The sequence below is a fragment of the Macrotis lagotis genome, chromosome X, assembly GCF_037893015.1.
Source record: "Macrotis lagotis isolate mMagLag1 chromosome X, bilby.v1.9.chrom.fasta, whole genome shotgun sequence".
Classification (NCBI taxonomy): domain Eukaryota; kingdom Metazoa; phylum Chordata; class Mammalia; order Peramelemorphia; family Peramelidae; genus Macrotis; species Macrotis lagotis.
The window spans coordinates 699,034,266-699,058,029 of NC_133666.1; the positions used below are offsets into that span (position 1 = coordinate 699,034,266).

General features: G+C 37.7%; 2 protein-coding genes across 4 annotated transcripts in view; both read left to right on the forward strand.

Moving 5' to 3' along the window:
* Nucleotides 1-10,998, forward strand: part of LOC141497118 (uncharacterized) — a 42,903-nt gene extending 31,905 nt beyond the window's left edge. Inside the window, exons 5-7 of one of the 3 annotated variants that reach the window (XM_074199726.1) lie at nucleotides 4,698-4,824; nucleotides 5,781-5,876; nucleotides 7,921-10,998. In XM_074199726.1, coding sequence (XP_074055827.1) covers nucleotides 4,698-4,824; nucleotides 5,781-5,876; nucleotides 7,921-9,083 — 1,386 coding nt within the window. In that variant the 3' untranslated portion in view covers nucleotides 9,084-10,998. The remainder of the gene's footprint in view (nucleotides 1-4,697; nucleotides 4,825-5,780; nucleotides 5,877-7,920) is intronic. The other 2 variants (XM_074199727.1, XM_074199728.1) reach the window with 2 other exon arrangements.
* Nucleotides 10,999-15,153: 4,155 nt separating this feature from the next.
* The window catches only part of LOC141497107 (uncharacterized), a 46,851-nt gene continuing 38,240 nt past the window's right edge, over nucleotides 15,154-23,764 (forward strand). The window contains exon 1 of the mRNA XM_074199705.1: nucleotides 15,154-15,226. The gene's annotated coding sequence lies outside the window, so the exon portion shown is untranslated. The remainder of the gene's footprint in view (nucleotides 15,227-23,764) is intronic.

Genomic DNA, 23,764 nt, shown 5'->3' on the forward strand with positions numbered 1-23,764 from the left:
CTGGCATCTATCATGGCATCATCTCATCTGATCTCTGAAGGATAAACATCAGTTTTGAATGTTTTCTTCATCCCTTGTTAAATATAATTTTTATTGTCTTACATCTTAAAGGGATACTTTTAATTTTTCTGCCTGCAGATATCAAATTTTTATGTACTAATTGGTCAATCTTTATAAAGGCACCATGAACTTTTGAGGAAAAATAATTTTTTTTCATTCAGTTCTCTCCTGGAGCAGCTAGGTGGTGCAGTAGATAGATCAATGATCTTGGGGTCAGGAGGAAAGGAGTTCATAACTTTCAGGTAGTCCAACAATTCTTATATCATCTTTCCTTGATCTGTTCTCTATTTTTCTAATGAGAGGTTTCAGATTTTCTTCTATTTTTTCCTAGTGTTTATATCTTGGTATCTTATAATGTCGTTCAGTGCCTCTTGGCCAATTCAAGTTTTAATTTTTTTTATATTTATTTTTCTAATAAGGTTGGCTTTTTCATATAGTTGGTTGGTTTTATTGTTTTCTCTAACTATTCCTTTTTTATTTTATTTGAGTATTTATTTCCCAATTACATGCAAAGATGTCACCAATTTTCTTATTTTTAAGCTTTTAGATTCCACATTTTTCTACCACCCTCTCTTTCATGACAGCAAACAATCTGATCTAGATTGCACATGTACAGTTTTCTTCAACATATTTCCGTTTTAGTCATATTGTAAACGAAAGGGGGGAAATAACATGAGAAAGAAAGTAAAATCATAAAAGAAGTTTTAAAAAGAGAGCATAGTATACATTGTTCTCCATTTAGAACCCATTGTTTTCCTCTGGATGTGGATGTTTTTCCTTAATAGACCCATCATGATTTTTGGGGAGGTGGGGATTGCAATCTTATAGAGCTCAGTGACTTGCCCAATGTCACACAGCTGGGTGATTATTAAATGTGTGAAATCTGATTTGAACTCAGGTCCTCCAGTTTCCAGGACTCTATCCACTGTGCCACCTAGCCTCCCCATTCACTGTACTTTATAACCTGTCCAGTAATTCCCAGTAGTGGGATTACAAGGAATATTTCAAAAATACATCTTTTAATTTGTCTTAGTTTTGTGATGTCTTTCTCCCTCTTTATCTCTTTTAATTAGATCTATTTATTTTTGCTTTGACTTTGTCTAAGTGTAGCTACTCCTGATTTTCTTATTGTTTCTACTGATGTATAATATATTTTGCTCCCATCTTTTACCTTTATGTGTAGCTCTGTGCTTTGAATGTGTTTCTTGTAAACCATATATCATAAGATTCAGGTTTTTAAATCCACTCTGCTATCTGTTTCTGTTTTATGGGAGAGCTCTTTCCATTCACATTCACAAATGATTAATGATTAAAGTGATTAATTCTATATTTTCCTCCATCCTGTCTTCTCCCTCTTTGTATCTTTCACTCTCCTTTCCCCTTATCCCTCCTCATCAATGTTTTGCTTCTGTTTCATCTCTCAGTCTGTCCTCCCTCTTCCAGCCCTCTTCCCATTTCTTCTCTCTTTCCCCTTTTGCTTTACTTTTATTCTTCCTTTTCCTTTACCTTTCCTTTTCCTCTGCCATTGTCTTTTTTTTATTTTTTTTTTAGGTTTTTGCAAGGCAAATGGGGTTAAGTGGCTTGCCCGAGGCCACACAGGTAATTATTAAGTGTCGGAGACCGGATTTGAACCCAGGTACTCCTGATGCCAGGGCTGGTACTTTATCCACTGTGCCACCTAGCCTCCCCCTGCCATTGTCTTTTATCAGCCTTGAGCCAAATCTGATACTTACTCGGTGCTCCACCTTCCCTTACTTTCCCTTTGTGCCTTTCTACAGGGAGTTCTTTATCCTCTAATGCCTCCTCCTGGTATACTTCTTTTTCATGTCTTAATTGATTTATTCCTGTCTTGTACCAAGTATTCTCAAGGATTGATTGATTGATTTATAAACTTCATCATATCATATCCACTTGTCCCACCATAAATACAGCCCTCAGGAGCTAAGAGTTTGATCACATCACCATCCGTTTATACTCACACTTCTAGCTCCTTTCAATTATCCTAAGAGAAATACAGTTCTAAAGAAATATATATAGTTCAGTCTTACTAACTTACATTTCTCACTCCTGGTCCATTTACCTTGTTACAAATTCCTTGAGTCTTGTATTTGAAGATCATATTTTGAAGATCAAATTTGATCTTTTCAAGTCAGTTTCAAAATCCTCTCTTTCATTAAATCCTTCTTTTCCCTTGAAAGAAATACTGAATTTGTCAGGGAGTTGATTCATGCTTGTAATCCAAGAGCCTCTGACCTCCACAGTATCATTTTCCAGGGCCCTGATGTTTTAATATTAAAGCACATAAGTCTTTGGTAATCCTGATTGGGGGTCTCCTGATATTTAAGTTGCTTCTTTTTTTGTCTGCTTGCAGTATTTTTTCTTTAGCTGAGAATCTGAAATTTGGCTCCAGTATACCTTGGATTTTTTATTTTAGGGAGGTGATTGATGGATTTTTTAAAAGGACTATTTGATCTTCTAGAACATTAGGGCAGCTTACTTTCCAGTTGGTCAATTTTACTTTTAAAATTGTTTTCTTCAATTAATTTTGCATAATTCTTCTGAATGGCTCTCATTTTCCCCCTCTGTTTCCTTTTCTTCTTCTCTTCTTTGGTTTTTAAAATATATTTTGAGTTCATCCAAGAGATCTTTTTGGAGTTGGAAGAATTCCTTAGAGACTTCTTATGTAGGCATTTTGTTACCGCTTTCTTTTATTATCCTTTAGGTGTTTTTTATCATCCCTATCAGAAGACCAGCTGTCAGTATTGAGGCCTTTAATTTTTTATTTTGACTTTTTTTTTTTTTTTTTTTTTTTTTTGCAAAGTGGCTTGCCCAAGGTCACACAGCTAGGTAATTATTAAGTGTCTGGGACCCGATTTGAACCCAGGTACTCCTGACTCCAGGGCCAGTGCTTTATCTACTGCGCCACCTAGCTGCCCCTATGTGCCACTTAGCCACCTCTCTTTAATTTTTTTTTTTTTTAGTCATTTTGTCAGTTGAACTCTGTTCCTATGGTATAGGGTGTATTGGCCCAAGCTTATTTTGTTGGGGACAGGGGTTCTGATCCCTGACTTTCCAGTCTGACATTTCTGGTGTTTATTTTTTTTACTGTGCTAAACACCATCACTCAGGATGAAACTTTGCTCTCTGAGCTGGGGTTGGGACCTTCACAGCTGGCGTACTGATCCAGGACCTGAACTGTGCCCATAAGACCTGTTTTAGAGGCTTCACTCAAAGATTTTTGGGGAAAATTCCTTTTGTTTTTTTATTTTCTAAATATTTTCTTTTTTTATAATTTTCTTGAGTTAATTTTCATTTTAATATTCTTCTAACAGTTTTTTTATGAATTAGAACAATTCCAACAAGAATTATTCTTTTATTTATTTAAGGCAATGGGGTTAAGTGACTTGCCCAGGGTCACACAGCTAGGTAATTATTAAGAGTCTGAGTTCAGATTTGAACTCAAGTCCTCCTGACTCTGGGGCCAGTGCTCTGTCTACTGTACCACCTAGCTGCCCCTTAATATTCTTTTTATTTTCCCCATTCTCTCTGATTTGATTTTTGGTTTCCTTTTTAATTTCTTACAAGATTTCTTGTGTCCTTTTGATATTATTTAGGGTAGGAGTGGCTTTTTTTCCTTTACCTTGAATATTCCTCTGAACATGATCCTAAATCTTCTTTTACACCAATGTAAAAGGTTTTTTTTATTCTTTGTTTACTCATTTAAATTTTTCATTTGCCTCATTTTATTTTTAGCAGCTTAATATCTTTAAATTTTATTACTGAGTTGTGTGTATTGTTGCCCTTGTCCTCAATGCTTCTTTTGTTGTATTCAGAATTGTATATGTAGACTTAACCTCGAGATCTCCTCTCTTAAGCCACAGCCATGCTGTCCCCAAAATATTCTTGCTGTCTGTGGTATTCTCCCCTCCTAACTCACAGCCATTGCTGGGATCATGTCAGGTCAGTATGGCTAGACATGGCTTTCAGAAACCCCCCATGTACTCTGGTCTTTCCCCACTCAGTATCTTCTTTGCTTTAGATAAAAATTTGGGAGGGAAAGTTGATGAGGTGAAATTTCTTGAGGCCTAGTCTGCTATGCTCAGAGGCTCCCATTTGTTGATTTAATGCAGTGACTACACTTCACTCAAGGGACAGTCAAGAGAGTATTCTGAATCTCCTGATGTTGTCCTCCTGTCCTCTCTTTATTTTTGCTATTCTATCTTCACTTTGTGGTGATTTTCTAAGTTTGTGGAGGAAATCTGGTGAGCCTGGGGAAGTTTCTGATCTCCACCACCATCTTCCCAGAATTCATCTCATATCAAGTCTGATAATGAAGACATTTCCTATCACCCCTTCTTCTCCACATATTCAGCAATCACCACAGACAGAACACAAACTCTCGCCCTGATTCTACAAGGAGATGCATTTGATTATGAGACATTTTCCAGTTTTATTTCAATTAGTCACTCAAAATTCCATCAGATTATTCGTGACTGTGGGTTCATACTCTGTAGGGTATGATTTCCTGGGCAAATCTATTCTCTGTGCTTCAGTTTCCTCCTTTATTTGATGAGGACTTGAAAATTCAATTCTGATGAGTCTTTCAGTTCTACATCTGATGACTTTTGATGGTCTAGGAGTTGGTGACCTTCAAGGATGTGGCTGTGGACTTCACCCAGGAGGAGTGGAGCCTCTTGGACCATCCTCAGAAGCAGTTGTACAAGGAGGTCATGCTGGAGAATGCCCAGAACTTGCTCTTCCTGGGTAAGGACACTTTCCCTGGTGACACTGAGTTTTCAGTCAAGGGGAATATCTTCATTCAATACTGTGGAGGGTTTGGAGCACTAATCACTTTTGGAGTATTTTTTCCTATAATACATGGACACTCTGGTATCCAAGAAACTGGGTCCACCTGCTGACTGATTTTCCTATAAAATATCTTTGCCTTATGTGGAAGAAACCTGAGGGTCTCCTTTGTTGATTTTGAAGTTGTCACTTGCCAGTTCTAAGTAGCATCAGGTCAAAGATTAAATGAATGTGGAAACATCTCTGATCAGGAAAGAGTTATTGCACTATGAGGTACCTCTAATTTCTAGGTAATTGAAAGTGTGGGGTGAGACCACCTTTTTTTTATAAGGAAGTTCTACTAAATTATCTGATTCTAACCTGGTTCTTGGATCTTTGCCCTCTTCTCCCTAGAGTTTAAAAAATAAATGTTTGAGATTATACTTCAGGAGTCCAGGGAATGACCCTGTGGTGCCTTCTTGTATACTCCTGGCATTGCCAGGTCAAGAAATAGAATTTGGAATGACTAGTGTGCATTGAGTTTGCCAGCAGGACAATCTCACCTGAAATAGCAAAGACTCCCTAAGTGAATAGGACACAAGGTTTTTTGTATGTTTAAGGAGGGAGGAACAGGCCAAAAGCTGCTTCCTCAAGGTCCCTGTTTCTGGGCTTTGAGGCTGGTCATATACAATACCCAGTTTTAAAATTAGATGTTTCTACCAGAATGAGAAGGGTTGGCCATTTTTCAGAACCACATATCCTATTTTTGGTTATTTGTATTACAAGCACTAATGGTTGAGTACAGACTCCTATGTATGGATAAAATGGAATGGTTCTGAAAATGCAGCAATTCTACATTTACACCTTTTTCCAAAAATAAAACTAAATTCCAAGTTTCTTTTCATTTCCATCCCTGATCAACTTTTCTTTTGTAGGGTCTCCAGTTACCAAACAAGATGTGAGCTCTTATTTTGAACAAAAGGAAGCTCCATGGATGCTGGAGCAAGAAGACCTGAGGATCTTCTGTCCAGGTGAGTAGGGTGAAATCAGGTGGATTAGAGTTCTGATCCAAGAGGCTTCGACATGTTAAAATGGAGTAAATGATACATTTGGGTCATGAAGACCTGCCTTGGAATTCTTTTTCAGATATTTCTAAGCAGGGACTTTCTGGATCAGTCACTGAACCATTCAGTCATAGTTTCTTCATCTGTAAAATGACTCCATGGTCATTCAGTTCCCTTCCAGGGATCAGTTTATGGGGACAGGAAATTCTGCTGAAGGCCACAATAGGCTAGGCCATTCTCTATGAGCTCTTTCTTAGGCCTTCTAGTCAAGAAACATCTAAGTGCCTACTATGTTCTAGAGTCTGTGCAAGGCACAGGCCACCTAAAGAGATGAGAGGGATTTGCCCTGCTTCCATGGAGCTCACACTTTGGTGGGCAAAGAACCAGACAACAACTTTATAGAAATCCACTATGGAGGGGATACATTGGAGTAGTCAAGAGAGGACAGATAATAAATTTATGGAATACTGGTAAAAGCCTATTTTGGAAGGTCTGAAGTTGGGACTTCAGAAAAATCAGGGAGAGCATTCTAGGCAACAGGAATGGCAAGGGAAAGCTACAGACTGGAAGCAGAAGATCCTGTAACTAAAACAGAACATTTTACTTAGTCAGAAATAGTCAGAGTTTGATGCAAGCATTAAATGATCCCCAAAAGTAGCGCATCCCTGATCAAGATAATTTGTAATCACTGCAGAAGCACAGTTGTTAAAGTTGATACATACTTGTGGCCACACGCACATACTGGAAACATATCCAGACGATAAATATATTTGTAACCAAACTGAACAGTTAGTTACTACTTAAACCGCCATCAGAAAATTTTTCATTCAAATTCCTTGGACCTTTGGCTCAGTCCTTCAAGGGACTGAATCTCTAAATGGGAAGAGCTGCAATAGGATTAATTGTGAAGCATGCGGTCAACTTCCTAACACAAGGATGATTATCTCAGTTTCCTCCATGTGATACATATTTTCAGATACAGGAAATTCCATGCATTTTTCAAATTGTGTTTCTATAAGAATTATAATTTTTATTTTAGGGAGTAGGGTCATTTAAAAAATCTTTTTAAAAAAAGTAAAGGAAGTAATGGCTAACCCATAGAAGTAATGGGTCAGGATAAATTTCATGCCTTAGGTAGCAAAAACTGTTGACATTCTGCATGTGACCTCAGATACTGCAATAGTCAAAAAAAAATTTGAACGTGAGAGGTGGGGGCAGCAGTGGATAGAGCATTGGCCCTGGAGTCCAGGGGACCTGAGTTCCAATCCAGCTTCAGACACTTATTAATTACCCAGCTGTGTGACCTTGGGCAAGTCACTTAACCCCATTGCCTTGCAAAAAAACAAAAAAAGGATGATAATGAGATAATTTGAATATTTAGTATATGTGCATCAAATTTCATTTTATCTCTGAAAGAAAGGATTAAAATTATAGATAATGAATGGGACATGGAAAGACTTGAAAGTGGAAATAATTTATCAAGTACTATGGACAGAGCATGCTTATTCACAATGTTTGTGTTCTAATCTCTGATGTTGGAATTTGGGTCAAGTCACAAGGCCATGGCTTAGCTCATGGCCTGAGTTGTGAATGTCATGAGAATGCCAACCCTACCTGTGTTATTATTTATTGTCAGGATCCACTGTGATTGTGTCTGCAGCTCTTTGTAACTTGAATCATTCTTGGCATTTTATTTTATTTTATTTTATTATTTGGATTTTTGCAAGACAATGCAGTTAAGTGACTTGGCCAAGGTAACACAGCTAAATCAATTGTCGGAGGCTGAATTTGAACTCAGGTCCTCTTGACTCCCAGGCCAGTGTTCTATCCACTATGCCACCTAACTTCCCCAGTGGCATTTTAAAATGATTAGCTCTGCTCATGTAAGGTTGAAATTTTTTTTCTTTACTTGGTGAAATTAAAAGTAAATTAGTTTAGTTTTTCCTCTAGAGTAAAGGGGGGAATATAAATATATATGTATGTCATGTCTGTGTATATTTGATTCTTTCAGAAGAGATCACACTTGAACTGAAGACTACCAAAATGCTAAGCCATTCAGTGAAAGAAACTCAAAAGCAAAGAGTTATAAGTGACAATCCCTGTGATTTCAGGTGGAAAGAATTCTGTGCAACATGTGAGAAGATCCAAAATAGAGAAAAACCTTATGAATGTAACCAGTGTGGAAAGGCTTTTAAATGGAAAGGAGGTCTTACTGCACATCAGAGAATCCACACTGGTGAGAGACCTTATGAATGTAATCTCTGTGGAAAATCTTTTACACATAAATCCAATCTTTTTATACACCAGAAACTCCACACAGGAGAGAAACCTCATGAATGTAATCAGTGTGGAAAGGCTTTTACTCGGAGGTACCTTCTTACTTCACATCAGAGAAGCCACACTGGAGAGAAACCTTATGTATGTAATCAATGTGGAAAGGCTTTTACTCAGAGAGCCCATCTTAATGCACATCAGAGCATTCACACTGGAGAGAAACCTCATGAATGTAACCAGTGTGGAAAGGCTTTTACTAGGAAGTCCCATCTTACAGAACATCAGAAAATCCACTTCGGAGAGAAACCTTATGAATGTGATCAATGTGGAAAGACTTTTACTCGACGGTGTCTTCTTAATTCACATCAGAGAAGTCATACTGGAGAGAAACCTTATGAATGTCATCAATGTGGAAAGGCTTTTTCTCAGAAATATCTTCTTATTGAACATCAGAGCATCCACAGTGGAGAGAAACCATATGAATGTGATCAGTGTGGAAAGACTTTTACCCGGAGGTACCTTCTTACTGAACATCATACCATCCACGTTGGAGAGAAACCTTATATATGTGATCAGTGTGGAAAGGTTTTTACATGGAAAGGTAGTCTTACAGTACATCAGAGAATCCACACTGGAGAGAAACCTTATGAATGTAATCAATGTGGAAAGGCTTTTACTAGGGGGGACCATCTTACTGCACATCAGAGAATCCACACTGGAGAGAAACCTTATGAATGTAGCCATTGTGGAAAGGCTTTTGTTCGGAAGGACCTTCTTACTGCACATCAGAGAATCCACACTGGAGAGAAACCTTTTGAATGTAATAAATGTGGAAAGGCTTTTACTCGGCGGTACCTTCTTACTGAACATCAGAGAAGCCACATTGCAGAAAAACCTTAAGAACATAATCAGTGTAGAAATGTTTTTACTTGGGAGACCTTCTTACTGCACATCAGAGCAATGTTGTTATAGATTGAAAACATGACACATAATTTCTAATTGACATCAGTTCTTTTCAATACATTTTGAATTATCTTTAAAAAAAAATCACTGTAGACTTCTGCAGCAGAGCCATGATTGTTACATGAATCTAGTAAACTCCCAGGCCTTTTCAGGAAATAACTTTGCATAAAGTCTCCAAGAGATCTGTTGACAATAGAACCCACCAAAAAAATGCCAGTGAAATGATTTTTCAGTGAGATGTCTTTGGAGGAATTTCAAGAATAGATCTACCTCATGGATAAAAGGGAAATATAGCCCAATGTAGGCAGGATAGCTGAGAAGCCAATAAAAGGCCATTAGTCACAGTGCAGGTCTGGTCTGAGCACAGTTCAGGTCCAGGTGCAGTTCAGGTCCCAACCCAGCAGACAAATATTGAGGGTCCCTACCTTAGTACAAGGAGCTAACCACAAATATCAAAAATGCCTGAGTGAAAAGATGAGTGATTAGACCCAAAGTCCCAGCATATATGGCTTTGAATTATTCACCCTATAACACAGGAATAGAGATCACCTAACAAAATGAGCAATGACAAAAATGTGCTAGCCATTGACAGCTACTCTTTTAATGGGAGTGATTAAAAAACCTCATCTAGAAGAGGAAAACCGTGACAAAATGCCTACAAATGAAGCTTCAAAGGGGATTATGTATTGGTCCCAAATCCAAAAAGAAGTCTTGAAAAAGCTCAAAGGATTTTTAAAAATCAAGGAAGAGAGGAAGAAGAAAAATAGATAAAAGAAATGAGTCATTGAGGAGAATTATGACAAAATTGACTGATGAAAACAATTTAAAAAGTAATATTGACCAACTTGTAAATACAGACGACCAACTGAAACATGAAAATAACTCATCTAAAAGTAAATTCAACCAACTGGAAAAGGAAACCAAATCTGAATGAAGAAAATAAAATCCTAAAAACTAGAATTGGACAAGTGGAAATGAACAATTATGTGAGACAGCAAGATTACTTCAAACAAAACAAAAAGGGCAGAAAAAATTGAATAAAAAGTAAAGTACTTAGGAAAAATAACTGACCTAGCAAATAGATTCAGATGAGATTGGATTATGAGCCTGGACAATATCACACGGAAAATTATGGAAAACTGTCCTAATATGCTACAACAAGAAGACAAAGTAGTACTGAAAGATTCCATTGATTACTCCAAAAAGAGATCCCAAAATAAAAAAACCTAAGGAATATTGGAGCCAAATTTCAGAAATCTCAACCAAATGAGAAAATGCTGCACGTGACTAAAAAAGAAGCAATTTAAATAACAGGGAGCCACAGTTAGTATTACCCAGGACTCAATAATCAGTTTCAATGTTCTAGGATCAGAGGACCAGGAATAAGATATTCCAGACTGTAAAGGAACTTGGATTATAACCAGTAATAAACCAATCTGTAAAATTTGGCATATTTTTTCAGGGGAAAAGATGAACATTCAAAGAAATAGAGAATGTTCACACTTTCCTGATAAAATGAACAGACCTGAATAGAAAATTTGATCTCCAAATACAAGACTCAAGAGATGCATAAAAGGGTAAATTGAAGGGGCAAAAATGTTACTCAGTAAGACTAAACTATACTTCCCATTTCAGGAAGATGATCTTGAGAATTGTATTTGTCATAGGATAGGTGAAAGGAGTATACCTAGACTGAAGCTGTGGAAATAAAATGTTATGATCAAACTTTTGAGGACTGCATTTCTACTGGGTCAGATGGACAGGAGGATACTTGGAAAGGGGGTTTGATATAAAATGACTGTGATTTGATGAAACTTCTTAAATCTTGAGGGTTGTATTTATATTGGCACAGGGATTCAAGTGATTGTTCTTGAAAAGAGGGTGTGAGTATAAATTAATTATGGAGTAACAATGCTTATCGAACCTTCTCTTGAGAATTGTACTTCTATCAGACCAATTGAAAGGGATATACTTTGATAGAGGAAATGAGTACAAGACAGCTATAAAACAATTAGGACATGGGAGAAGATAAAGACTTACTCTGAGATAAGAATTCAGAGGCATTAGAGGATTTATAACACCATGAAGAGGTACCAAGGAACTAATATTAGAGGGAGAGAGAAAGAAGGGAGGTGTATGCATTGAGCAGATCCTATACTCAACAGATTCAGCTCTAAGAGGGAATAACATATATTTAGAAATTTATCCTACCTTATAGGGAAGCAGGGGAGGAAAGGATAAGAAAAGGGAAGAAGGAAGTGATAAAATGGAGGGGGGAAAAGGAATATATATATACACACACACACACACACATATATATATATATATACATATATATATGTATATATATGTATATGTACATATGAAAAGAATGGGAATTTTTTAATAAAAGAGAGGGCAGATTGAAAGAAGCATCAATCAAAAGCAAAACACTTTTGGAGAAATCAGAAAAGTACAAATGAGGGGAAATAGAATGGAAGGAAATAATCATAATGGTGAGTGTGGATGGGATAAACTCTCCCATAAAATGGAAGCAGATAGTGGAGTGTATTAAAATCATAACCCTACAATATGTTTACAAGAAATACATTTGAAGCCAAAAGATGCACATACAATAAAGGTAAAAGTCTGGAGCAGAATATATTATGCTTCACCTGAAGTTAAAAAAAAAAAAACAGTACGGCTAATAGTCCTTACCTCGGTGAAAACAAAAGCAAAAATAGAACTCGTTAAAAGAGTTAAGGAAGAAAAATCTTTCTAAAAGGTACAGTGATGTACTATCAATACTAAACATGCACCAAATGGTATAGCAGCAAAATTCTTAGAGAAGCCAAATGACTTACAGGAAAACAAAAACAGCAAAACTATACTAGTTTGAGATGTCAACCTCCCTCTCAGAATTTTATTAAGTTAGGGAAGTGAATAGAATTTTAGAAAAGTTATCTATGAAAGGTATCTGGACAAACTTGAATGGTAATAGAAAGCATATACCTGTATTTCTTGACAAAATACTCAAAAAACTTGACCATGTAGTAGGGGTGAAAAACATAATTAAATGCATCCTTTTCAGCTCATGATGCAATAAAAATCATGTGTAAAAAAAGAGACATGGAAAAAAGATAAGATAAAAATTTGGAAGTCAAATAACCTAATGTTAAAGAATGAGTGGATTAAGCATCAAATAATAGAAATAATAACTTCATCAACAGCAATGACAGTAATGAGACAATAAACCAAGATTTGTGTGATACAAACAAAGCAGTTATTAAGGGAAATATTGTAACTCTCAGTATTTAAAAGAATGAAATTCATAAAGGAGATCAATGACCTGGACATACAACTAAAAAAAGCTAAAAAAAAAATTAAAAATCCACAATTAAATACTAAATTAGAAATTCTGGAAGTAAAAAGAGAGATTAATAAAATTAAAAGTAAAACTAATAAAACTGAGTTGGTTTTTATAAAAAAAACCTTTTTATAAATTTTGATTTAAAAGGAAAATGAAATTATGAGTATTAGAAATGAAAAGGGTGAATTTACCACCAATAAGGAGATACTCAGAATAATAGTTATTTTGCTCACCCGTCTGCCAATAAATCTGACAGTGTTAGTGATATAGATGAATATTTGCAAATACATAAATCACCCAGATTGACAGAAGGAAAAATAAAATATTTAAATAATTGCATTTCAGAAAAAAAAATTGAACAAACCATCAAGAATTCCCTAAGAAAAAATCTCCCCCGGGTAGATGGATTTTCACATGAATTCTTCCAAACATTTAAAAAACAATTCCCATTCTATATAAACTATTTTTAAAAAATTAGAAAAAGGAGTTCTTTTGTGACAACATGGTGCTGCTACCTAAACCAGGAAGAACCAAAACAAAGGAAATTATAGACCTCTAACCCCAATGATTATTGAGACAAAAATCTTCAATTAATTTTAGCAAAGATTTCAGCAGGTTATCACGATGATAATACATGATGATCAGATGGGATTTATACCACATATGCAGAGATAGTTCAATTATTAGTAAAATAATCAGCGTAATTGTATCCATAATAAAACTAACAAATGATGTAATTATTTCATTAGATACTGACAAAGCCTTTGACAAAATCCAGCACTTACTCCTATAAAAAACACTAGAGAGATTAGACATAAAATCATCAGCAAGCATTGTTTGTAATGGGGACAGCATTTCCAGTAAGTTCACGGATGAACCAAGGATGTCCATTATCATCACCATCATTCAATATTGTAATAGAAATGCTACCTTTAGCAGTAAGAAAAGAAAAATAAATTGAAATTAGAACAGGCATTGAGGAAAGAAACTTCCACTCTTTGCAGATGATATGATGATATGCTTAGGGAACCCTAGAAAAAATCAATTATAGTACTTGAAACAATTAGTAGCTTTAGCAAAGGTAATCAAGCATCGGCATTTCTATAACAACAAAGAAATTCCATAGAACATAAGATTCTTGGGAATCTACATCTCAAGACAAAACCAGAAACTGTGTAAATACAGTTCCAAAACACTTCACAAAAATAAAGTCATAACCAAACAACTGGAAAAATGTAAATTGTTTATTCTTAGACTGAGCTAATAATGACAATTCTACCTAAATTAAATTACTTATTCACTGTCGTGCCAACCAAACTACAAAAAATAATTATGCAGAGCTAGAAAAAATAATAACAAAATTTATCTAGAGGAACATCGGTCAAGAATATCATGCAAAATAATAAAAGATAACCAAAGAAAGGTGGCTTAGCTGTACCAGGTCTAAAACTCTATTATAAAGTATCAGTCATCAAAAAACTGTTGGGTCAAGGGGCGGCTAGGTGGCACAGTGGATAGAGAACCGGCCCTGGAGTCAGGAGTCCCTGAGTTCAAATCCAGCCTCAGACACTTAATAATGACTTAGCTGTGTGGCCTTGGGCAAGCCACTTAACCCCATTGCCTTGAAAAATCTAAAAAAAAAAAACTGTTGGGTCTAGGCTAAGAGAGTAGTGGAGCAGTGGAATAGATTAAGAACAAAAGAAACTAGTAAATACTACTGTAATCTATTGATTGATAAACCCAAAGACTCCAGCTTCTGGGATAAGAATTCATCATCTGACAAAAACCTCTGGGAAAACTAGAAAATGGTACGATTAAAAACTTGGCATAACACCAATATCTCACAATTTATAGTAAGAAAATGGCAAAATGAGTAGAGGATCTAGACATAAATGGTTATACCATAAGCCTATTAGGCAAACATGGAATAATCTATCAGATCTATGTTTTGTATTGTCTTCTATTAGAATGGAAGCTGCAGGAGGGCAGGGACTGTTTTTCCATTCTCTTACATTGATGACCCCAGCATTTAGTACAGGCTCTGGTCCATAAGAAGAGAAAAAGAAATGCTTGTTGCCTTTCCTCTAAGGCAGAGCTACAGGTCTGGGGGCCCAGTCTCCCTGTCCTGGTGACCACCCAGAGGAACAATCTGAACAAACCATGGGCACAGCCCCCTTTGAGCCCCTTCATTTTGAGCTGTGACCTAGACTTCCCATTGTAAAGGGTTGGGGGGGGGGTGAGGAAGGCCACTCCACAAATGCCTCTCAGCCTCAGGGGTCCTGCCCTGCTAGAGAACCTGCCAAAGATAGATCCCATACTTTTCCAACTAAGAGGACAGGGAGCTAAACCTCTCAGGAAAGAGGGTATGAGCTTAGCTTTGGCTGTCGCCTCAATTTCCAGCTTTCAGCCCTCCTGCTTCCACTTACTTCAGATAAGCTATTGTTTCTAAATTTCATTATTGCAGTTCAACAAAAGATGTCCTAGAGCAGGAAAATAAAAACTTTCAAGTGTGTGACATATTGTTAAACCACAAATTACTGACCTTTGGGAATTACATTAGACAACCAGGATGAAGACATCCTGGGAGTCTGAACTGAATTCAAATTCTTCATCTGATCCCTTCAGCCCTCCGTGGGATAGCTCCCTCCCCTGGAAGACCTCAAAGATTCTGCCTCCTCTGAGGAAATTTATGGAAGCATGATTGGCTCTTCTGGGATCCATCCCTCACTCAGTAAGCATTGAAGAAGCACCTACTATGTCTTGCCCTCTGGACTAGACACTGGAGATGAAATGTTCCCCTCCTTCAGTCCCTGCCTTCACTCTGTGAAGCACTAAGACCTTGGTCAGACAACAAACATGCCAAGGTCATCCCCTGCATTCTGAGCCATCACTACTCACCCTGACTTTCCCACTGGACTTTGATGGCTGGAAGATAGTGAGGCTGATGACCATGTGCAAACTTGATGATGTCTGCAATAGCAATTTCCTATGATCAGACAGAGATTTAGGTCTATACTTTCTAAATCTAAAAGTACAGAAAATGCCACAATTATTTTAATCTTATAGTGTGAACAATAAGAACAATATCTTAAAAACATCACAAAATTTTATCCATTGCACAAGTGATTTTACAACAAAAGATTTGGAATGAAAAAATACAATAATTTTAAACTACATATAGCAACAAATTTTACAAAAACAATTTTCTCTATTCATAGGCACACACTATCCATGTTCAAATAAACATAAGCAATGTCATGGCTTCCAGAATCCTTTAAAAAAATCTTTAATTGATTCTTAGTTTGTGTATATTTTTACAGAAGTTATGAATTTCAGATGTAACAAACAAAATACACTAAGGTAGTATTTCTTTTTTTTAATTTATTTATTATTTTTTGTTTTGTTTTGAAAGGCAATGGGGTTAATTGACTTGCCCAAGGTCACACAGGTAATTGTTAAATTTCTGAGGTAAGACTTGAACTCAGGTCCTCCTGACTCCAGAGCTGGTGCTCTAGCCACTGTGCCACCTAGCTGCCCTGTAATATTTCAATATTACAGAAATTTTAAAAAGAGAAAATGAGTAATTAAAATTTTTTTGCAAGTGGGGACTTACTTGAATGGAGTTGCTCACCTGTAATATCAGTTGATCTATTCAGACTGTTTATGTATGTCAACCAATAAAAAGTCATCTTTTAATACCAAAGTAAGAAGCAACCTTTTTAAAAAAAGCTAATATGATTTTCAGCTGGAGAAGACTAATGCATGTCTCCTGTCAGGGTTAGGATATTGACAGGTTCATTGCCTGCTCTGACCAGATCATCTCTGGCTGTGTTCACTTCTGGGGACCCCGTTGTAGAAGTGAAGGGTTTGGAGAACAAGATGCAGATCATGGGAGGAGAGTGAAGGTCATATCATAAAAGAATGCCAGTTAAGGAGCACATTGATGTTTGAATTGAGGAACAGGAGGCTTGGGAAAGGGGTGAAGATCACACTTGTTTCCCTAAGACATGGTATTAATAAATGTTTATTGTTTGACACGTGGAAGAAAGAGCGGACTCAGGGGGTCCCTGCAACAGATTCTCTGGGGCTGGTCTTGCACTTAACTCATCTTCAGAGCTGAGATGACCCTGATCCTTTGGGCAAGGAGAGGGTGTGATGGGTCATCCCTGGGTAGAGAAGGGGAAGTCAGGCTGCTCCAGACCAGAGATTTTTAAAGGTGTGGATGTCGGTGGCAGGACTGCCCCACCAAACTTTGTTGATGACTGTGCCCACAGGTCTGAGCTAACAGGAATTGGTCCCCATGGACAGGCAGAACAGCCAGGAGATGGCCTTTAGATTAAAATTACTTGGTGGGTACAGCATGTGAGGTTTAAAGGGAGAGGAAAGAGGGGAGCAATGGGGTCTTGACCTGACACTTGCCAGGGTACTGTGGGGTCATGAGATTCTGAGCAAAGGCAGCATAGTTGGAGGAGCAGGTTGGAGTTGGGAGTCAGAAGTCAGTTATTGGGGGGGGGGGGGGTCAGACAGCCCAGATTCTAGCCCCATCTGACCCTACCACTAACTTGCAGTGAGATGATCGATGAGTCAATACCTTTCTAAGTTTTGTTTTTCTCCTCTAAAATGAAACCAGGGGACCAGCCCTTTTTGTTGAACATCTTCTTGGGGCAGTGTGACAGGTTCCACCACTTTGCCTAGTCTGTGGTTATGGGTAAGCCTAGGAGGCAGGAGCAGGAAGGGAGGCCTACCTTTTCTGGAGAACTATATTTTGTGTTATTCAAAATATAAGGGCACTTTTGTCCCACTAGAATTCTGGAGGTAAGCCAAAGCAGCAGCCTTTGCTAAGGAATTTGGTAGGTATCTGTATAAGCTTTTCACCTCCTCTCTGAAGTTGTGCCAACATCAGCTGGAGTACAAGATGGTCCTGCTTTGTTTGAGGTCTCCAGGAAAGATTCCACCCCGGCATGGGGGAGAGGGGCTAAGTGCTGAGGCTTATGCCCACAAGAGTGGGCATCTAAAGACTCCAGTAGGCCGGGGGGAAGGCAGATTTCATCATCATTGAGGGGGTTTGAAATTTCTCTTTCTATCTCTTGCCTTTGGGTTTTGTTTTTCATATCTAGAAATGTTGATGATTTGCTTAGGTTTATTTTATATCCTACTACCGTGATGAATTTAATTTTCTAGTAGCTTTTTAGATGATTTTCTAGGGTTATCTAAGTAAACCATTATAACACCTGCAAAGAGTGACAGTTTTGCTTCTTCACTGCCAATTCTAATTCCTTCAATTTCTTTTTCTCCTCTTTTTTGCTAAAGCTAACAATTCTAATACTATATTGAATAGTAATGATAATAATGGGTATCCTTTTCTCATTCCTGGTCTTATGGGAAATACTCCTAGTTTAACCTCATGACCTACAATAGTTCTTGATTGTTTTAGATAGATACTGTGTATTATTATTTTAAGGAAAACTCCATTTATTCTCCTTTTAATACTTGAAAGGTAAGATGTTTTTTAAGTTAACTGAGTGTGTGTGTAAGTTAACTTTAAACCAAGTCTAATGAGAGGAAGATTCAGGTGTTTCTCATCTCCTCCCTTCTTCCCCTCTATTACCATACATATTTTGTACCTCTTAATGTAATGAGATTTACCCTATTCAATCCCCTCCCTCCTCCCATCTCCTTACTGTCCCCCATTTTAAAGAAGGAAGAAGTGTTTTTAAATCATTCTATCTAAGTCATAGAAAATCCTGAGTATCCATCACTTCTGGCTAAGTATGTTCTCTCTAAAAGAGTTACAGTTCTTGAGAGTTATTAGAGTCTTTCTCCCAAGTAGGGATATAGCCAGTTTCATCCCACTGGGTAGCAGTCTCATGGCTAAGTCATGAGTGGCCATCACTTCTGGCTAGGTATATTCTCTCTGATAGAGTTACAATTCTCAAGAGTTATGTGAATCTCCTTTTTTCCCTATGCTGGGATATAGCTAGTTTCATCTTATTGGATAGCAGTTTTTTCTTTACCCCCCCCTTTTTTTACCTTTTTATATCTCTCTTGAACTTCCTGTTTGATGTCCAAATTTTCTATTTAGCTCTGGTTTTTTCGTCAGGAATTGTTGGAAGTCTTCCATTTTGTTAAATGTCCATCTTTTCCCCTGAAAGAGAAGGCTCAGCTTTGCCAGATAGTGGATTCTTGGCTGCATTCCAAGCTCCCTTGCTCTTTGGAATGTCTTGTTTCAGGCCCTTCGATCCCTTAATGTTGATGCAGCCAGGTCCTGTGTAATCCTTACTGTGGCTCCTTGATATTTAAATTGTTTCTTTCTGCCTGCTTGCAGGATTTTCTCTTTTATCTTATAGTTCTGGAATTTGGCCACAACATTCCTTGGTGTTTTCAATTTAGGATCTCTTTCTGGAAGGGATCAGTGTATTCTTTCAATAACTATTTTGCCCTCTGGTTCCATGATATCAGGGCAATTTTCCATCACTAGATCCTGTAATATTAAGTCTAGGCTTTTTTTCCCTCTTCAATATTTTCAGGAAGGCTTATAATTATCAAGTTATCCCTCCTTGATCTAATTCTCGAGGTCAAGTGGTTTTGCTGATGAGGTATTTTACATTTTCTTCTATTTTTTCAATTTTTTGGTTTTCTTTAACAGACTATTGCTGTCTCATGAAGTCATTAGTTTCCACAGACTCCATTTAAGAGAAGAATTTCTTCATTTACCTTTTGCAACTTGTTTTCCAATTGGTCAATTCTATTTTTGTAAGAGTTTTCCATTTGACCAATTGAGGTTTTGAGAGAATTGCTTTCTTGTTGCAAGGTGTTAATTTTCTCTTCCAAATTTTTTTCCAATTGATTTTTAAACTCCTTCCTTATTTCTTCAAGGAAGTCTTTTTGTGCTGAAGACCAGATCATATTCTCCTCAGAGGTTCTAGGTCTCTCTGAGTTAGTGTCTTTTCCTTCCAAGAATTTTTCTATAGACCGGCCTTTGCGCTGGCCTTTCTTCATTATCCTAAAACATTGTGTTGGGGAGGGGCTGGTTCACAGGGGTTTGGTGTCAGGATCCCTAGAGACTTTACTTACTGAGTGCAATATCTCCAGCGGCCAGTAGGGGTGCAGAGGTTTTGCTCTCGGAGTCTAATATCTCCAACTGACCAGTAGGGGTGTTGGTTGCTTTCTCTGGAGTGTCTGTGACCTCTACTGAGGCTCCTCTCTCCCTTGGCCTAGAGGAAGTGGTTGAAGATGTTAAATACTTTTGTCTTTAATCAATTGTGGGCTATACCCTGGGGTGAGGTGATCACTCTCCCTGTGGTCAGCTGAGGTGGTTCTGCTGCTGGGCCTTAGTCTGGGGCAGAAGTAGCCTGTAATTGTGTCTGTTCTGGGAAGAGGCTTCAGCTGAAATGGAGGTGTGGACTCTGAGTTCCTCATGACCAATTCTCCTGCTCAGAACTCTCCCTCCAGACCACAGATGCCTCTGCTCCCTAGTTGACCCAAGGTCCCCCCCATTCCCTGCAGTCAACCAGGCTAATCCAGCTGATCCAGGCTCCCAAGCTGTCACTGGTCCCAGGCTCTCAGCAGAGTCTGCCCTCTGTGCCCTGACTCACCCATGATCTTGGAAGACAGATCCTGAGGTGGATGTTCTTCTCCTGGCTTTTCTTTCTGGGTTTTGTCAATCAGATTTCTATTAAGAGGTTTGTTTCATATTATTTATAAGGGAAGATCAGGAGACTTTAGCAATCTGCCTATCTTCTCTCCACCATCTTGGTCAGAAGTTGACCCAAATTCATTTATTTTTTTTTCAAAGCAATGGGGTTGAGTGGCTTGCCCAAGGCCACACAGCTAGGTAATTATTAAGTGTCTGAGGCCAGATTTGAACTCAGGTACTCCTGACTCCAGGGCCGGTCCTTTATCCACTGCGCCACCTAGCCACCCCCAAATCCATTTTTAAGATGCTATTTTCTTCAGTGCTTTTTTGAGACTCCTTCACCAAGCTACTGATTTGGTTTTCATGATTTTCCTGAATTGCTCTCATTTCTCTTCCCAATTTTTCCTCTACTTCCCTTAAAAAATCTTTTTAAGCTCTTCCATGACCTAAAACCAGTTCATATTTTTTGGGAGGCTGTGGATGCAGAATCTTTGTCTTTGTGATCTGCTTCTGAGTGTGTATTTTGAACCTTCATACCATATAGTCACAGCTCCAGGAATTGGGTTTCCAACTCATCTCTAATCTCTCAAAGTTTGGTGGAAAAAGAAAGTGATCCTGACCTTCAGAAAAAAAAATGAAAACTATATGAAATTTTAAGAAACAAATTTATAAATGAAAAATATAATTGGGAGATTCTGAGGTAGGAATAAGTAATCGTATCAAGCCTACTTAAGATGCCTACCTTAATATTCCTAAAGGGCCAGTCTGGTGTCTTAATTCTTCCATTTGGCCCTGCTTCCAAAGTGAAGTTAAATCCTAGGGACTGACCAGCTTTTAGAAGCCTATTTCTATTCTAGTACCACTCGATATAGAAAAATATGCCCTGGAATCACTTTTCCTCTAATTACCCTTAGCTAGATGGTTCACTGGAGGATCTGAGTTGAAAACTGAGCAAAAGTAGTTGACACTAGCAGACTTCCTTCCTCCAGACCTGGTATTCTATTCACTGAGTTACTTCACTAGCCATTTTCTAACATGAACTAAATATTTTTGAGAATTATTGCTTTATAATATAATTTAATACCTGGACCCAACAGGCTCCTTCCTTTCCAGTTTTCTTTTTTCATTGTTTCCTTTAAGATCATGATCTTTTGTACTTTCAGATGAATTTCAGTAAAAAAAATTTCCTGTTGTTTATGGATTATAAAGAAGCATTTGATCCATTAAAGTCAAATAAAGTCTACAAAGACTTTTTGCACAGGACAGTTAAAAGAAGGCTCCCATAATTTAAGCATGCATTAGTAAGAACAGAGTGTCCAAAACCAGAACCAGAGAGGATTAGTTGCTTAGATTTAAAGGAAAAGACTTATTATTCTTTTACTCTTTGAAGATGTTATATATGCAAGGGGAATTAGATTTATCATGCTTGACTTAGAAGAATGAGCTGAATTAAATAAGATAAAGACTTTATTAAGCCTTTACTATCTGCCCTGCTCTCTGAAAGTCAGGACCTACTGGCAGAGTTTGCCTTCTAATTGGGGAAGATCACACAGAAAAGGCAACTGAGAAAAAGTACTCCTCTGGAGGCAAGGTGGGAAAGTAGTCTGAGAAATTAGGAACCGAGTATGGGGGGAGGGAGGGGACTTCCTCAAATGAAACTTCTGAAAAGTTTCACCAGCGGAAGACTAGTGCTCTCTGTAGCATGGGAAGGCATATGGAAAGTAGCTCGAAGGGTCAAGAATTAGAAGTATTAAGAATAAATTGTAATGAGAGAAGAAATTTGTTTTTAACTTTAAGCTAAAAATCTGAGTTTTTCAATTCATTTTTTTAGTTGTGTCTGACTCTTCATGACCTCATTTGGAGCTTTTTTGACAAAGAAGCTAGAGTAGTTTGTCATTTTCTTCTCCAGCTCATTTTTTTTATTAGATGAGAAAACTGAGGCAGGCAGGGTGAAATGATTTGTCCAAGGTCACACAGCTATGAAGTATCTAAGGCCTGATTTGAAATAAAATTGAGTCTTCCTGACTCCAGGCCAGGCATTCTATCCACTGAGTCAACCAGCTACCAATTCCTCATAGGAATCACTGCCCCAAATGGATTGAATTCCTTTGGGAGATTTTTGGATTCACCAATGTCATGAATGGTATATAGGGAACTGATTTACCATTATTTATGTTGGTAACACTATATTAGACTTACACTCTTTATGCATACAATCATTCTTTTTTTTTTATAGGTTTTTGCAAGGCAGAGTTAAGTGGCTTGCCCAAGGCCACACAACTAGGTAATTATTAAGTATCTGAGACCAGATTTGAACCCAGGTACTCCTGACTCCAGGGCCAGTGCTTTATCCATTGCACCACCTAGGTGCCCCAATCATTCTTTTTTAATTAAAGCTGAATGATCTCTTTGATGAGGAGAGTAGAGAGGAATAGATTCCTATTCCATATGGTCCCAACTTGAATAGATGATCTTAGAGGTTCCTCTCCACTTTGAGGTACCAATCTGAAGGACTAGAGAAAGAATAATTGGACCAAAATCACAGAGCTAGTAGGTGAGAAAACAAGGATTTAAATGCAGGTCTATTTGCAATCCTGGGCGGGGGGGGGGGGGGGGGGGGGGGGGGGATGACTCAATATCTTCAATGGTATAATTATATATTTAACTCTAATATCTATGGACAGCTAAGTGGCTCAGTTGAGAGAATCAGGAAGATTCATAGCTGTATGACCCTGGGCAAGTCATTTAAACTCTGTTGTCTCAGTTTATTCATCTGTAAAAAGAACTGGAGGAGAAAATGACAAACCACTCCAGTGTCTGCCAAGAAAATCCCAAATGTAGTCACAAAGAACCAGACACTACTGAACAACAACTAATGTCTGTGGTTCCACTTTTTGTTTTGTTTTGTTTTCTAAGGCAGTGGGGTATAGTGGCTTGCCCAAGGTCACACAGCTAGGTAATTATTAAGTGTCCAGGGTTGTATTTGAACTCACATCCTCCTGACTCCTGCTAAGGTTCCACTTTTACTATAAGCTAAAAGAACTTCACCTGAAAGGTAATGCCCCAATTAAAACCTTCTCTGGAAGTGAAGTTCTTTTCTCTGAAACCTCCCACTTAAACAAGAAAGCTTTATGAGCCATGCAAGATGGAGCTGCCCAAATTTGTCTCTCCAGAACAAAAATTACTTGGGACAGTTTCTCCATATCCCAGCTCAGCTCTAGGTAATGAGGGCTAACTCCAGACAGAGAGGTGACATTTCCAAAATTAGTCTTTGGTTCCTGGTACCCTTCACATTCTCCCTTCAGAGCTTTGTCTAAGACATCTTTGGTGAATTAGCCAGGTGATGATCAAGGCCATTTCTGCTTAGGAGAATGCTCTCCTGTGATAGATGGAATCTCTTTTTTCTTTTTTTTCTATTTTCTTTATTTTCATCCATATGTACATGCATATTTCCAAGTTACAAAATTTCCCTCCACATTCCCTTCTCACCCCTCTCCCCTTAAGTATGAAGCAGTGAGGTTAACATTTTACATACATATTTTGATAAACTTGTTTACAAATTAGTAACTTTCTGCATGAAGAATTAGGATTAAGGGGAAAAGATACATAAGAGATAATTTTTATAATGTGTTT